Source organism: Oncorhynchus tshawytscha, linkage group LG31, assembly GCF_018296145.1.
Source record: "Oncorhynchus tshawytscha isolate Ot180627B linkage group LG31, Otsh_v2.0, whole genome shotgun sequence".
Lineage (NCBI taxonomy): Eukaryota > Metazoa > Chordata > Actinopteri > Salmoniformes > Salmonidae > Oncorhynchus > Oncorhynchus tshawytscha.
Genome location: NC_056459.1, coordinates 20,943,571 through 20,958,447, shown reverse-complemented (window position 1 = coordinate 20,958,447; position 14,877 = coordinate 20,943,571). Strand labels below are relative to the sequence as shown.

General features: G+C 39.7%; 2 protein-coding genes across 3 annotated transcripts in view; one reads left to right on the top strand and one right to left on the bottom strand.

Moving 5' to 3' along the window:
- Positions 1 to 1,810: 1,810 nt before the first annotated feature.
- cfap20 (cilia and flagella associated protein 20) lies at positions 1,811 to 4,837 on the bottom strand. 2 transcript variants are annotated; one of them, XM_024395411.2, is made up of 6 exons: positions 4,482 to 4,837; positions 3,905 to 3,984; positions 3,692 to 3,803; positions 2,793 to 2,981; positions 2,212 to 2,322; positions 1,811 to 1,956 (listed from the first exon to the last, which is right to left on the bottom strand). In XM_024395411.2, the coding sequence occupies exons 1-6, from the start codon at positions 4,563 to 4,565 to the stop codon at positions 1,954 to 1,956; spliced, it is 579 nt and encodes a 192-aa protein (XP_024251179.1). In that variant the 5' UTR covers positions 4,566 to 4,837; the 3' UTR covers positions 1,811 to 1,953. The 2 variants fall into 2 exon arrangements, with proteins under 2 accessions (XP_024251179.1, XP_024251178.1); XM_024395410.2 differs by having other exon boundaries at positions 1,811 to 1,959; positions 4,482 to 4,836.
- A 554-nt stretch (positions 4,838 to 5,391) lies between these two features.
- The window catches only part of trpn1 (transient receptor potential cation channel, subfamily N, member 1), a 49,219-nt gene continuing 39,733 nt past the window's right edge, over positions 5,392 to 14,877 (top strand). Inside the window, exons 1-5 of the mRNA XM_042310103.1 lie at positions 5,392 to 5,763; positions 6,192 to 6,293; positions 10,686 to 10,781; positions 12,252 to 12,365; positions 12,767 to 12,871. Of these exons, the coding sequence (XP_042166037.1) occupies positions 5,626 to 5,763; positions 6,192 to 6,293; positions 10,686 to 10,781; positions 12,252 to 12,365; positions 12,767 to 12,871 (555 nt within the window). The 5' untranslated portion in view covers positions 5,392 to 5,625. The remainder of the gene's footprint in view (positions 5,764 to 6,191; positions 6,294 to 10,685; positions 10,782 to 12,251; positions 12,366 to 12,766; positions 12,872 to 14,877) is intronic.

The following is a 14,877-nucleotide window of genomic DNA, read 5'->3' as shown; positions in this document are numbered from 1 at the left end:
TCTCAACCAGCTTCACCTGGAATGCTTTTCCAACAGTCTTGAAGGAGCTCCCACATATGCTGAGCACTTGTTGGCTGCTTTTTCTTCTCTCCTGTCCAACTCATCCCAAACTCCCAATTGGGTTGAGGTCGGGTGATTGTGGAGGCCAGGTCATCTGATGAAGCACTCCATTCTCCTTGGTCAAATAGCCCTTACACAGCCTGGAGGTGTGTTAGGTCATTGTCCTGTTGAAAAAATGATAGTCCCACTAAGTGCAAATCAGATTGGATGGTATATCGCTGCAGAATGCTGGTTAAGTGTGCCTTGAATTCTAAATAAATCAGACTGTGTCACCAGCAAAGCACCATCACCTCCATGCTTCATGGTGGGAACCACACTTGCGGAGACCATCCGTTCACCCACTCTGCTTCTCACAAAGACACAGCGGGTGGAACTAAAGTCCAAATTTGAGAATTCCACCGGTCTAATGTCCGTTGCTTGTGTTTCTTGGCCCAAGCAAGCCTCTTCTTATTGGTGTGGTTTCTTTGCAGAATATCTTTAACTTTTAATCATGCACACCTGTTAATTGAAATGCATTCCAGGTGACTACCTCATGAAGCTGGTTGAGAGAATGCCAAGTGTGCAAGGCACTTTGAAGAATCTCATAACATAATTCAAATATAGTAACACTTTTTGGGTTACTACATTATTCCATAGTTTTGAGGTCTTCACCATTATTCAACCATGTAGAAAATAGTATAAATAAAAACCCTGAAATGAGTAGGTGTCCAAACTTTTGACTGGTACTGTACACCTATCGATATGCTGTTTGTCATGCCTTTGAGTATTAAGTTGTTATTTCATGTGGCTGCAGTAATAACCAGTCAAGTGTTTGGGTGAATTATACCTTTTTTAATCTGTTTGCACAAAAATGCATGGTGTTTTCAAAGAAATTAGTGCTCTTTGAATGTATCTGCTAAAGAAACATGGTCAATAAGTTGGGTGTTTTATTTGCCAATATTGACATCCCATTAAAAATAAATGGTGATCCAAACAGTAAACACAGTATGCATTTATATTTGCACTTCAATGAACCTTTGTCACTCATCTACTTAAACCGTCATCTAGTTTAGCCCACTCAACACTTCATGGTTTCAATGACATGCTTTTCTTCAGCAAATATCCTACTCGTGCCCGACATCTCTACATGAGCCACAAACCAAATCGAGCCTGTATTTCACTTGTTTTACTTACTCCAAAGTGCTTAGTATTTTTATTCCAGCTTCTATTATGTGTTGTAGGAAATAAATATTGCGTGACTTGTTTTTGTACATGTTATTTTCATTCAGGACAGTTGTAAGAAATAATGCTTCTATCCTCACATTCCGTTTTAACTTGGCATGATTTTAATTTACAATTTCAACCCAAGTGTGTTTGATGGGCAGGTAATAGGTATTTTTAAAGCCTCCCCTCAACAAAATGTGACATTTTGCTAAATATTGTAATTCAACTTCAGATCTGTAATCTATTAAGTCCCATCTAGCGTGACAGATTGGCTAAGTAGGTGAGGGCAGGTTGCTTTCCATGCGGCTCCTATCACTTGGGAGACTGTTCCAGAACATGGCATGTGTTTTGTTATGTTTCTTTCATGTTCTCTGTGCTAAGAGTTTTGTAACATTAGATACAGTACAACTGCTGTCACTGCACAAGTTAAATAAAATCCTGCCTGTGGAACTGGAACCTGGCTGTTGTCTTGTATGTAATAACCATGAGCTTACACTGACCAGTGCTTGTTAATGATACATTTGTTGCACAATCATTGAGGGTTTACTCAGAATTACAAAATGTTTATTGTGCAGAGAAAACAATCACATGGTTCCAAAATACTTCAAAGCAAAAACATTAAAACAAATGTAGACTATCTGCAAATAAAATTCACATCTGGAATGGGGGAGGAGAATCGATTCAGCTGCCTTACTGCTGCAAAGAAACGTGTCGATTAGCTACAAGAACTGCAACAGATATTGTACTTTGATCTTGCTCATTCTTTGAGATGCATACGAGACAGTGTTTACATTCCAACTGGCACCCTATATAAAAGTGCACTACTTTTGCTCTATGGGCCTTGGTCAAAAGTAGTGCACTATAAAAGGAATAGGGTGCCATTAGGGAGAAACCCAGTCTGAGCTGTAGTCCTACATGACAACTGGCATGGACATTATTTGCACTCACCTTTGCTTTGTTCTGTACGGGTAGATAAAGTTTGAACTCTGCAGGGAGCTCATCTTCCGAGTACAGTCTGTCAGAGAAGTACACTCTCCGTATGCGGCAGTTTGCATGGATCTGGAACAAAAACACAGGCAAGGTATTGCAATATCTAATCTTGTCCAGAAAATACCCTAACTAATATTTTAAAGCATGGGGGAGAGAACTCAAAATACATTAAAATGACTAACACCAAATAGAAACATTGTAGAAGTGATAATGGACCTACATTTCTACCATTTGACTATCAAGCTCATTAACAAATCACCAAAATCAGTTTGACACCCCATTATTTTTAAAGTGTGTATTACAGTAACAATGAGTTCAGTATCTTATTATTCCTCCACACACATTTGATGTAAGAGCTAGCCTGGTCCCAGATATGCGTGTGCTGTCTCGCCAACTCCTATGGTCACCAAACTTGCCATGGCAATGACCATAAGAGTCGGCAAGGCAGCACGAAGATCTGGGACCAGACTAGGTAAAAGATCCGTATATTGCATCTTGGACCATGACCCTACCCTGGTCCATGAGCCTTTCTGACTGACCTGTACGCGGAGTGTCTCAATGTAGTTGGTGCCGTAGGCCCGCCGTGTAAAGTCAGACAGGTTAAACTGGATCTGGTTCCAGCCATCGTCCAGCCTCATAGGCATGGTACAGATGAAGGGCTTCACCCGAGTGGTGCTCTGGTAGTTACTGGCCCGGAACCGCCGCCTCACATTCTTGTCATCCAGCACCTGGGATTGTATTAAAACTTTCAGGTTTCAAACAATTAAGTATATGTTTTCAAAATGCATACTGCCACCAGCTCCTTACAAAGTGGTGTGTGATGGGGGGGGGGCTCAGAATGGGAAAAATAGTTTTAAACGGTCATCTAACTCGGAATTCCAACTCAGGAACTTGGGCCTAGAGCACCGACTTTCCGACCTGAAGATCACTGACATCATTATTTGAACTCGTATTTTCCAGAGTTCCCAGTTGTCTTGAAAGCACCACAAGGATGCTTCAGCAGTAGCTCTTGCAATATCTGACATATTTTCCACTCAAAGGCGCTATACCTGTATGCTGTAAGCGTGTGATAAATAAGATACATACAAATATACTGTACACACCCGCCGATTTAATTCCACAAAATTATGCAAATTAATCTATAGACTGATAAGCATGACCAGTCAAATGTATTTATATCGACTGGTATTTACATAATGAATAAGCTAAAAAATGATTATTTTGCAATGGGATTTTTTCTTATTCTCCTGGACAATTGACCAGCAGCAAATTTTATTTATCGCTTTTCAACAAAAAATAGCATCGGACAAAAGAAGTCTATTACCTGCTAACGGAAACCTACGAGGACTTGATTAAAATAATTATAATACAGTAAAGCACAGCTTTCATGATTGTACAGATGCAATGGCTCTGATTGTTGACTTGGATGATAACCTACCTGGACTTCAAAGGTGAAATACTTCTTCAAATTCTTAATGATCATAACTAAGAACGGGAGTTTGATGCCAAGTGTCTTCTTTGGGTCTGCCGGACAAGTGATGTAGGTTGTGCTGTTGAATTTAAGGACACATGGTTGGATGTAGTTGACTGAAGAAGAGATGCACAAACAGCAGACCTGCCAAAACGGGCTTTGAAGATGGAACAAGCTTACCTGACATTTGTTCCCTCCACTTCAAGCACCAGCGACTGAATGTCGTTGTCTGTAATCCGCTTTATGTGGCCGTTCCTGACCTGTAACAGCACAAGCAACCGTTTGTAATGGGTTAGCTAGCTTGTACTAGCTAATGTTACTACTTTTAAGAAATGCGTGTGAGTATTAAATGTGAACCCAGGAAGATAAGGGAAGCTGGAGAACTAATGGATATCTAACCAAGCTAATAAACCAAACGTTAATTAGCTTGCTAGCTAAGCCTTGAATAAGACAGTACAATGACAATACTGTAACATCGCTGTCAAATTTGAGCTAACACAATATGCCCTAGTGCTAGCTAAACACAGGACAGTTTGAGGAACACAAAACCAGCTAACGTTAGCAAACTAGCTTCTAGGTTTCTATTGCCATTGTCATGAGTAAGCTGGTTAGTCAGATGGCTAACGTTAGTTGCTTGCTCCCTGGAGCTTAGCACCATACCAAGCCCTGCTATTTAGCTACCTAGCTAGCAAGCCGATGTCAAACTTGCTAGTTAGCAAGCTAATTTATGCGTAGGCTTGTGTAAGTCGCTGCTTACCTTTTTATCCCATATCTGAAGAGGTTTGCTCCCAATGCTATACAAGATAGATAGGAATCCACTTTGAAAGGTGTTTTTAAACATTTGCGCGTTTATAACACCGTCTCATCCACATCTGTTGTTACTTGTAACGTTACTTTAGTTTACTTGATTGATATTTTGTCTCAACTTCAAGTTCCGTGTGGCACAAAATAATGGTCATTAGTTCCTCCTAGCCAAACGACAAAAAAGAAAAGCGTCTTATATGAAAAGAAACGTCAGAAACCCCTAAATGCTACTGGTAATAAAGTATGCCGTCCAGGCCCACTGTCTATCTCCAGCAATATGAACAATGCCCTTGATCGCTGTCTCCCCTTCTGCTATTTTTGAGTTGCTATGAAACGCAACGCGTTTCACGTAGGACTTAATTGTTGACGCATATCAGTTACCATGGTAACACAAAGCTTTGGCTTGGATAGCTGATGATGATCTGCAACATTGTAACATTATAATATAGCTCAATGACTGTAAGTAACATCATGCCAATTTCTACAAAGATTATTGCAACATTGTAACACTGTGTCACCCCCAAAAAAAATCCTGCTAACCTCTGAATAAACAATGCTTATTGTGTTTTTTATTAGCCATGAAATAAAACAAATTATGTATTCTTCTAATCACAGATGAAGGCTAAGTATGTGTTCTACAAACACAAACACACACAGACAGACACAGGATGATGAGATGGAGGAGGAACAGTAAACTACCAAAATGAGTTTACTAAAGCGCGTAGGCCTATCAGAGCTCTATGGTCATTATCATCATGTTTAGCCTACAAAATAGAGGGAAAAGTGGGGGTCTTGGCTAGCCTACAGACGAATCCAAGGTAACAAGAGCACAAAGGCGGAGTTATAAAAGTTTAACTAGTGGTGGATAGGGGCGGTGGATTTTCCCATGTTGGAGTTAACGGAATGCTGGTTATTCTACCTCATACAAAGACGGGGAAACTTGAAGCACCAATTCTACAATCAGAATGCTACTTTCGAATTACACCTGCCACGAGGACATAGCTTTTAGCCACGCGCAATAAGAAACAACTATATTATCATTAGATGTACTAGTGTAAATTGTGCATTTAAAAAACGAATGGTAGCCTATGTAAAATATGTCTGAGACATCTTCAGTCAACTCTGGGTCCAGCCAGCGACTCTTGCAGCTGTCTCTGAAGGGTGAATGGATTGCGCTCGAGCAGACAATCAAAGGGTTGGACAAGGGAGACCCAGAACTAACCGTGATCGATGAGGTAAAATGGTTGTGGTTGTTTTTTAATCTAAACTGTTTTTTTTTTACCGGTTTATTATCATGATGTGCATTAGTATGATATGTAATGCAGGGTGGGACTTCAGTAAAGTCAATGAATACATCAAATTAGCTTAATGTTAATCAAATATATTTGGGCTATTAATATATATATATATATATATATATATATATATATATACACATTTATAGCCTACACATATTTGTGGGCTATAAAGAAATATATGATTATTAGTATCTTAAAACCAGCATAATTTGCCAACATAATTTTTGAGGAGAAAGAATATATGCAACATTTTTATTTCAAGCATATCCAATAATTTATTACAATTATGAAATGTTGGTGGATAGCTATTTGATACTATTGAGTCAGCTAATGAGATAGATATGGTTGATTCTTCTCTCTTCCAGGAGTCTGGCTTGAGTCTCCTGATGATTGCTGTGAGGGAGAACCGCCTGTCTGCAGTAGACAGACTACTGGAGTTAGGAGGCAGCCCTAGTGAAAGGACAAAGGTAAGAAATTACTCAAACTGGAAAGTGTTAATGAGGATGAGGATGATGATGATGATGATGGACTGATCCAAGAGCAGCAATCCGACTGCTGTACGCATATACCGTAACACCTTGATAAACTCATTGTAAAATTACAGGATGACTACAATGTCTATTTTCAGGCTACATATTAAGAAACAACTATGTAAGTATGCACCACTATTCTCATTCTAACTGGACACAAGAGTAGTGCAGAGGACTTGTGGGTAATAGGGGTAGATCATAGGAATAGAATTGGTGGTATTGCTATTAGAACTCTATCTGTGGGGTAGATCAGGGTTGCTTCTGAGTTAAAGGTTGTTGGCAGAGGAGTGGGCGTACTGGCGGCACTGACCTTTACAGTAGAGACACTCACTAGGCATCTCTTCTGGGTCCTATTCTATTGCATTTATGACCCAGCTGGGCACAGCGAGTCACAATCAAAACAACACAATGATGAGAATGACAAAACAATCATTCGGTGTGCTGTATCTCCTCATGAATAGCCAAACTTTTGGAAAATTACATTTTTTCACACATTTTATTTTCGTGGTGGAACAGGGATAGTAGGAACCTCCAGAATGTGTGATATAATATCTGAAGACTCCCTTATTAAATGGATAACGCACACTGCCATAAAGTGGTGACATAACTAGACAGACTAATCATTTCAGTAGGTGTTTTTCTCCCCATGTTCACTATAAAATAAATGATGTCACATATGTACAGCAGCTGTGATAGGCAGTAAAAATCTATGAAATCTTGAGCATTGAAGCAGATTGAGCACAAAAGCAGTTGAATATCTAAAAATACTGTAGACCTACTGACAGTGGGAATTGTTCCTTTATTGAGTGAAATTTTTTAAAGCTTGTTTAGGAAAGTAGACTGCCCTTCCCACAGCGTCCACATACAATACTGCTTTATGTGGCAATATTAACTCTTTGGAATTGGGATGATGTGGGCTACACACTTTTGTTGTTTATCTAAAGCTTTTATTTTAAGCATCCTGTTGACTTTTTCCCATAGATAGAATTGGTTTTTCTGCTGATTACTTAGCCTGATTACAGATTTGTCTGCTGTCTTGTCCACTCCTATGGTAAACAACATAGACAGATCTGGGATCAGGCTGAGTAATCAGCAGAAAAACACTTTTTTTCCTGTAAAGTATACATGATGATTTTATCAGGTTGTTGTTGTTTTTTTAAGAGCATTTTGTTCGTCCTGTCTTGCCAACTCCTATGGTAAACAGCATAGACAGATCTGGGATCAGGCTGAGTAATCAGCATAAAAACACATTCTTTCTTGTGGGAAAAAGTAAACAAACATGATGCTTTTATTAGGTTATTTGTTTTTTTTAAAGAGCATTTTGTTTATCCTCTTGCCGACTCCTGTGGTAAATAGCACAGACAGATCTGGGATCAGGCTAAGACTGACGAGGTCTAACAAATTCACCCCTCAATAAACTTAGTCAATCAGGATCTGCAAGTGTTTCATTGTTGGCCATTCATTGTGTTTAGCCTGATTGCAGACTTCAGGGTTACTCATTTGCTATGCCAGGCTGCCAGAGGCAGTAGCCATAACTTTAACCAGCCATAAGAGATAATCAAAGGCTCTTTTATAGACCTTTGCTGCCCAGATGGCTGACCGAGCAAGAAATAATTAGCTGTAGCTTACCATAGGGAAAAATCGGAAATTATGAATCATTATAAAGGTTTACTGTATGCATCATAGTCTCCATTGTAAAATCCCGGGCATGTTTCTATTTAGTATGAGCTCAAGTGTTGTATTTTCCAATAAATTTGCTCCCGGGTTTAGTTCAGTTCATTTCATATTTTCATTTGATGTGTTATAGTTTATGATTGTAGTCTATTGTTGCTGTTCTGCCCTAATGTTTCCACTTCAGCTCAAACCTAAAATCTATGGAAACCTTTACTGACTTATGACTTATGGGGGAATTTAATGGTGTGCAAATGCAATCTCTCCACTCCATGCACAAAACCCCCAGAAGTCTGGATTTAAGCCTGTAGCAATTTATTTTCATTGTATCTAGTGAAGCCACTTAAAACATTTATCATTGGTAGATATATTGGTAGATATATTGGTTGACATATTGGTAGATATAGTGATAGATATATTGGTAGACATATTGGTAGATATAGTGATATATATATATTGGTAGATATATTGGTAGATATAGTGATAGATATAGTGATAGACATATTGGTAGATATAGTGATAGATATATTGGTAGATATATTGGTAGATATATTGGTAGACATGTTCTGCAATTGGAATGCAATACATTACTATCATTTACCCATCTTGACATCTTGACCAGAGCACCATGCTATCTTAATTTGAACAGTTTCACACAGCAGGAAAATAATCCTGCAGCAACAGGAAATGTGAATTATTCATTATAATTAATTTACATTTTTGTAGGGGTTGATACATTTTTAGATATGATAAATCAATTCGGATTTTTTAAACTGGAAATTACAAACTTTAGAAACATTCTTTAAGCCTTGAATACCCTACAATTTGCATTACCTGCTGCTCTCTGTGACAACAGAGTGATCAAATTAAGATAGTACATCTGTAAGCAGAGACTTAATAAATGGTTTGTCCTAGTCGGTCCAGTAAACACTGTGTGTGCTGAGACATTAATCCCTTGTCCCTTGCAGTAGTGTGTGCAGATGTGCACAGCCCACAGCCCTGTCTGGAACGATTTAGAGCCGTTTGTCTGAGGCCAGAGAGCCAGAGAGCCAGAGCCGAGAACGTCTGATCTGAGAGGGTTTCTCTCTGGGTTTGGCAGTCTCATCCCGTTGGGATGGCAGAATGTAACGTCTGACCATGCCAACGTGTGTGTGTGTGTGTGTGTGTGTGTGTGTGTGTCTGAACATGCCAGCGTGTTCCCGCGCTGCGGTGCTTCTGGAATACTGTGTAGCCAATGGATGAGGAGGAAGCCAGAGCGGTTATTAGCAGAGAGAGAGAGAGAGAGAGAGAGAGAGAGAGACGGACTACTTGTGTCAGTCAGAATACGTAGACTCTGGAGAGCAGGAATGTGAGGTTACAGACTCTTTAATGAGAGAAGGGCTGTCCCACAGTTTACTTTTTACAGTCTCTGTGTCACTTCCTCAAATCTTAGTTTTTATCCTGTCATTTTCTGTCCATTATTTTTGTCAGTTCAAAGATAGTTCTTATTAATTATTGAGTCTTTCTGTCCTTTATATAGAACATTTAGCTTCTCACCATTGCACTGGTGTGTAACAAAGCATTTACTCTATATGAATTATGGCACTGGTAGAAAATCAATCATGCTGTCCATTTACTCCACACTGTTTGACAAGTTGTGTGTTTCCAAACATCCTTTAATACTTTACTAAGCTTGCTACAATATGTATTTTTTTATGTGGAGCCAAGCAGTATTTTTACTGGGTCTCTTCAGTTAGAGAGAGGATGTATTTTGTAGATCATCATACATACACTCTTAGAAGAAAAGGGGCCATCTAGAACCGAAAAGGGTTCTTTGGTTGTCCCCATTGGAGAACCCTTTGAAGAACCCTTTTTGGTTCCGGGTAAAACCCTTTTGGGTTCCATGTAGAACCCTTTGCACAGAGGGTTTACATGGAACCAAAAATAGTTCTACCTAGAACCAAAAAGGGTTCTACCTGGAACCAAAAAGGGTTCTACCTAGAACCAAAAAGGGTTCTACCTGGAACCAAAAAGGGTTATCCTATGGGGACAGCTGCAGGACCCTTTTGGAACCTTTTTTTGTAAGAGTGTACACATAGCTAGCTTTCACACTGCTTCTCCTCTCCTTATTTTTGTTGGCATTGCCTCATTGGAGTCCTTTCCAACTCTGTAATTGTTGCACCCCAACAGAGCACTTCCATTTCAGATTTGGACAGAAGTTTAAAAAAATGTGATAAGAAAAAAAAATGATGGGTGGCTTGTGAAATATCTCATGGCCGGGTTGCAGACTGTCCTTAGGATTTTCTCTGTGGTGTGCCTCAATGTGAGGTTACAGACGTTATACATTACTCCACAAAGCAGCATGGGTAAAAAATGCTTCCCTCATAGAAAAACTGTAATCCCAGACTGATGGATTGGTGGCTGCAACCACATCTGCACTCGTTTGAGCAACTCTGAATCACATTATAGACTGATCATCATACTTCAATCATACATTAAGTCAGACTGCACAATGGAAGGATAATATTTACTGAGACCTGGCAGGATCTTAAATGCAGTGCAATTTGTAAATTAGGGTGGTGTGTGTGTGTGCACAGTCTGAGCTAATCATCAATCTGCAATAATGATATTATGTTCGGCCAGAATTGACTATGTAGTCTCTCTGTTTGTGTCCTATAGGATGGCAGGACTGCATTGCATGTAGCTGCAGCACATTCCAAGGAAGACATTGTGAAGCTCCTGGCCAGAAAGGCAGATCCTGACTCACTAGGAGGGGTAGGTTGTCTCTAGCCCCAGTGTAAGCCTCTTTGTATTCTTTATTCTATATTCTATATTGAATACATTTTATTTTATTCTGTTCTATTCCTTTCTCCATCTGACCCTTCTACCTTTACCTCCAAACCTATTCCCCAGACGTTGTGCTGAGGACAGCCCAGGGAGGATAGCATTCCTAAACAGGCCTGTGGTTTGGCTTATTTGGCCCTTTTCTCTCCTCAGTGGTAACTGAAAACTGCTATTATTTGTGTGAGTTTTGGCCGAGCTGACCTGTTATGACATCCAGAGTCTGTGTGAAGGACAGGAACCACTATGGGCTTAGAGGACACAAATGACAGCCTGGTACCTTCAATAGGATCAAACTGTCTAGTGGGGTTTTGATGACTAATCTATCAGGTGGTTTCTTATAGCAATGTCTGCCCTTGCAAACATCTGCAGGCATTCATATTTTCTGTTAAGCAGAGGCCCAACTCAGCCAACACTATAGAGCATGAAAAGATGATTTTACATAAAGTGATCTACTTGTGAATTATTTGGCTAAGTGAGAGTAAGAGAGACAGAGAGGGAGCGAGAGAGAGAGAGAGAGAGAGAGAGAGAGAGAGAGAGAGAGAGAGAGAGAGAGAGAGAGAGAGAGAGAGAGAGAGAGAGAGGGAGAGTGAAAGTGAGTGTGAGAGAGAGTGAGAGAGAGAGAGAGAGAGAGAGGTGAGAGGGAGAGTGAAAGTGAGTGTGAGAGAGAGAGAGAGAGAGAGAGAGAGAGAGAGAGAGAGAGAGAGAGGGTGAGAGGGAGAGAGAGAGAGAGAGAGAGAGAAATGTGCTTGTGGTAATCTCCAGAGGAAGAAAATAGCCATGGTTGTTATTGGCTCACAGCCATCGTGCAGACCCATGTTCCCAAGGGTGCTGACAATCCTGGACTCTCTAAGGAAACTAGTGGCGGGAAAAGTGCCGTCAAAATAATCAGCTGTTTCCCATCCAGACAAGAATACAGAAACTGTGAACCGAACTGAATGATCCCCCAGTGTGATCAAAAATAATGCCAAAATGATGATGTTTAGATAAATAATTAATCAAGTGGACAAAATGTGTTGGACTCAGACGCATCTTTGACATGGATTTTGGCTACATCACCAAAACATATTCCTAACCATATCGCATGTTGACGTTTATTGTCATGCGTCTTGCCTTGGAGGCAGACCTGAGCAAATTCCACTAGATGGGGTAGCTGCAAAGTCAAACTTGACTATATTGTAAAAAGTCATGAAAATAAAAATTATTTTATTATGGTTAGCAGTGTGGTTAAGGTTAGGGTTAAGGTTAGGGTTAGGTTTAGGTTTAAAATCTGATTTTATGACTTTGTGGCTGTGCCAGCTAGTGACCACTCTGTAGTGCTCCCTCCAGAACAAGATCCTTGACAAAAAAACTCTAACCTGCAACCATATCCCTCATTCTGTCCTCTTTTCTTCATTATACCAGCCCAAGGACCAGCTGCCTCTCCACTTTGCTGCCTCCCGAGCCACCCCATCCCTCGGTACCATCCAGACACTGCTCAAATTCTCCAGCAAAGAGGCCCGGCTCGTACCAGACAAGGTAGGGTATCTGCCACATGATACCGCAGCGGGACGCACTCTTCTTCTCCCTCTCATCCATCACTTCTCACCTCATCCGCCAATCAAATGTATTACTGTGTGGTCTCGAATGACTGGAATAACCGACTGTGCTGTATATATAAGCTAAGCACAGGCTGTGTGTCTCAAGTGGCACTCTATTCCCTATATAGGGCACTACTTTTGACCAGAGACCTATGGGCCCTGCCTATGGACCATGGTCAAAAGCAGTGTGCTATATAGGGAATAGGGTGCCATTTCAGATGCACCCACTGACTTTCACAGTATATTATCTTTACCCTGAGGAGATTTTCTGGCTCTTGACTGCGCTGGGTTGCAGCTCACAGACAGTCATTGTTTCCATCTCTTTGTGTCTGTGTCCAGGATGGCTGCATTCCACTGCTCTTAGCCGTCGAAGCCGGGAATGTTGGAATCGTTAGGGAGCTCCTTGGAACTCTAGCTGAGCCTCAGCTTAGGGCTCAGAAAACAGTAAGAGCCAACTAAGGTGTCTGGGGTTACATGGTTTCATTTAGGAATAAGAACTATACTGTATATATAGCATTCATAATAATAGCTACCTAATGTTTATTGACACATTATTGACACATGTTTATTGACACATTACATTAAAGGGTAAGGTTTTAAAATGGATAGGATATCTGTGTAGGTAAAATGAATGGACAGTTACATAATCAAAATGAATTTGATATTAGGTTAAGCATTGGCCCAATATAAGCATTGGCCCAAAATGTACAACTTATCGTGTAATTTACAACCAATCAAAGTACAGAAGTGCGTTGGGTACACCCAAGCAACTATAGCCCTATGTCACATAACACCAGTCTAGCATGTAAAACATCATGTCACATTACACCAGTCTAGTATGTATTACATTATGTCACATAACACCAGTCTAGCATGTATAACATTATGTCACATAACACCAGTCTAGCATGTATAACATTATGTCACATAACACCAGTCTAGCATGTATAACATTATGTCACATAACACCAGTCTAGTATGTATTACATTATGTCACATAACACCAGTCTAGTATGTATAACATTATGTCACATAACACCAGTCTAGCATGTATAACATTATGTCACATACTGTAACACCAGTCTAGCATGTAAAACATTATGTCACATAACACCAGTCTAGTATGTATAACATTATGTCACATAACACCAGTCTAGCATGTATAACATTATGTCACATACACCAAACATGTATAACATTATGTCACATAACACAGTCTAGTATGTAAAACATTATGTCACATAACACCAGTCTAGTATGTATAACATTATGTCACATAACACCAGTCTAGCATGTAAAACATTATGTCACATAACACCATTATGTCACATAACACCAGTCTAGCATGTATAACATTATGTCACATAACACCAGTCTAGCATGTACAACGCTGTCACATAACACCAGTCTAGCATGTACAACACTATGTCACATAACACCAGTCTAGTATGTATTAAATTATGTCAGACAACACCAGTCTAGCATGTATAACACTATGTCACATAACACCAGTCTAGTATGTATTACATTATGTCACATAACACCAGTCTAGTATGTATTACATTATGTCACATAACACCAGTCTAGCATGTATAACATTATGTCACATAACACCAGTCTAGTATGTATAACACTATGTCACATAACACCAGTCTAGCATGTATAACACTATGTCACATAACACCAGTCTAGCATGTATAACACTATGTCACATAACACCAGTCTAGCATGTATTACATTATGTCACATAACACCAGTCTAGTATGTATTACATTATGTCACATAACACCAGTCTAGCATGTATAACACTATGTCACATAACACCAGTCTAGCATGTATAACACTATGTCACATAACACCAGTCTAGCATGTATTACATTATGTCACATAACACCAGTCTAGCATGTATAACACTATGTCACATAACACCAGTCTAGAATGTATAACATTATGTCAAATGACACCAGTCTAGTATGTATAACACTATGTCACATAACACCAGTCTAGCATGTATAACACTATGTCACATAACACCAGTCTAGTATGTATAACATTATGTCAAATGACACCAGTCTTTTGATTCCCTCCCTCCCTTCATGCTCTAATGGCACTATTAAAGTACTCTCTGTGACATATTAAACCATGACTTAGTAATACAGCCCAAACTAGAAACATGTTTCCAATTGTGGCTAGCCCTGTAAGTCATGGTGAAAATGGGATAATAGGTTAACCGAGCACTTACAGAAAAAGAGCCCAGTTTTAAAGGAAAATCTGTGCAAATCTCCCATACCACTTTATCAGGGTGTTTAATATGTTTTTAGTGTTTTTCAGTTTTTTATCATTTCTTGTTTGGTTGATTTACTGACCTGTGTGTCTTCTGAGGATTGTGTTCTGGGCTCCACCTCCAGGGGTTTACAGGCTTGGTCTGGCCTTTCTATTTACATGTGGTG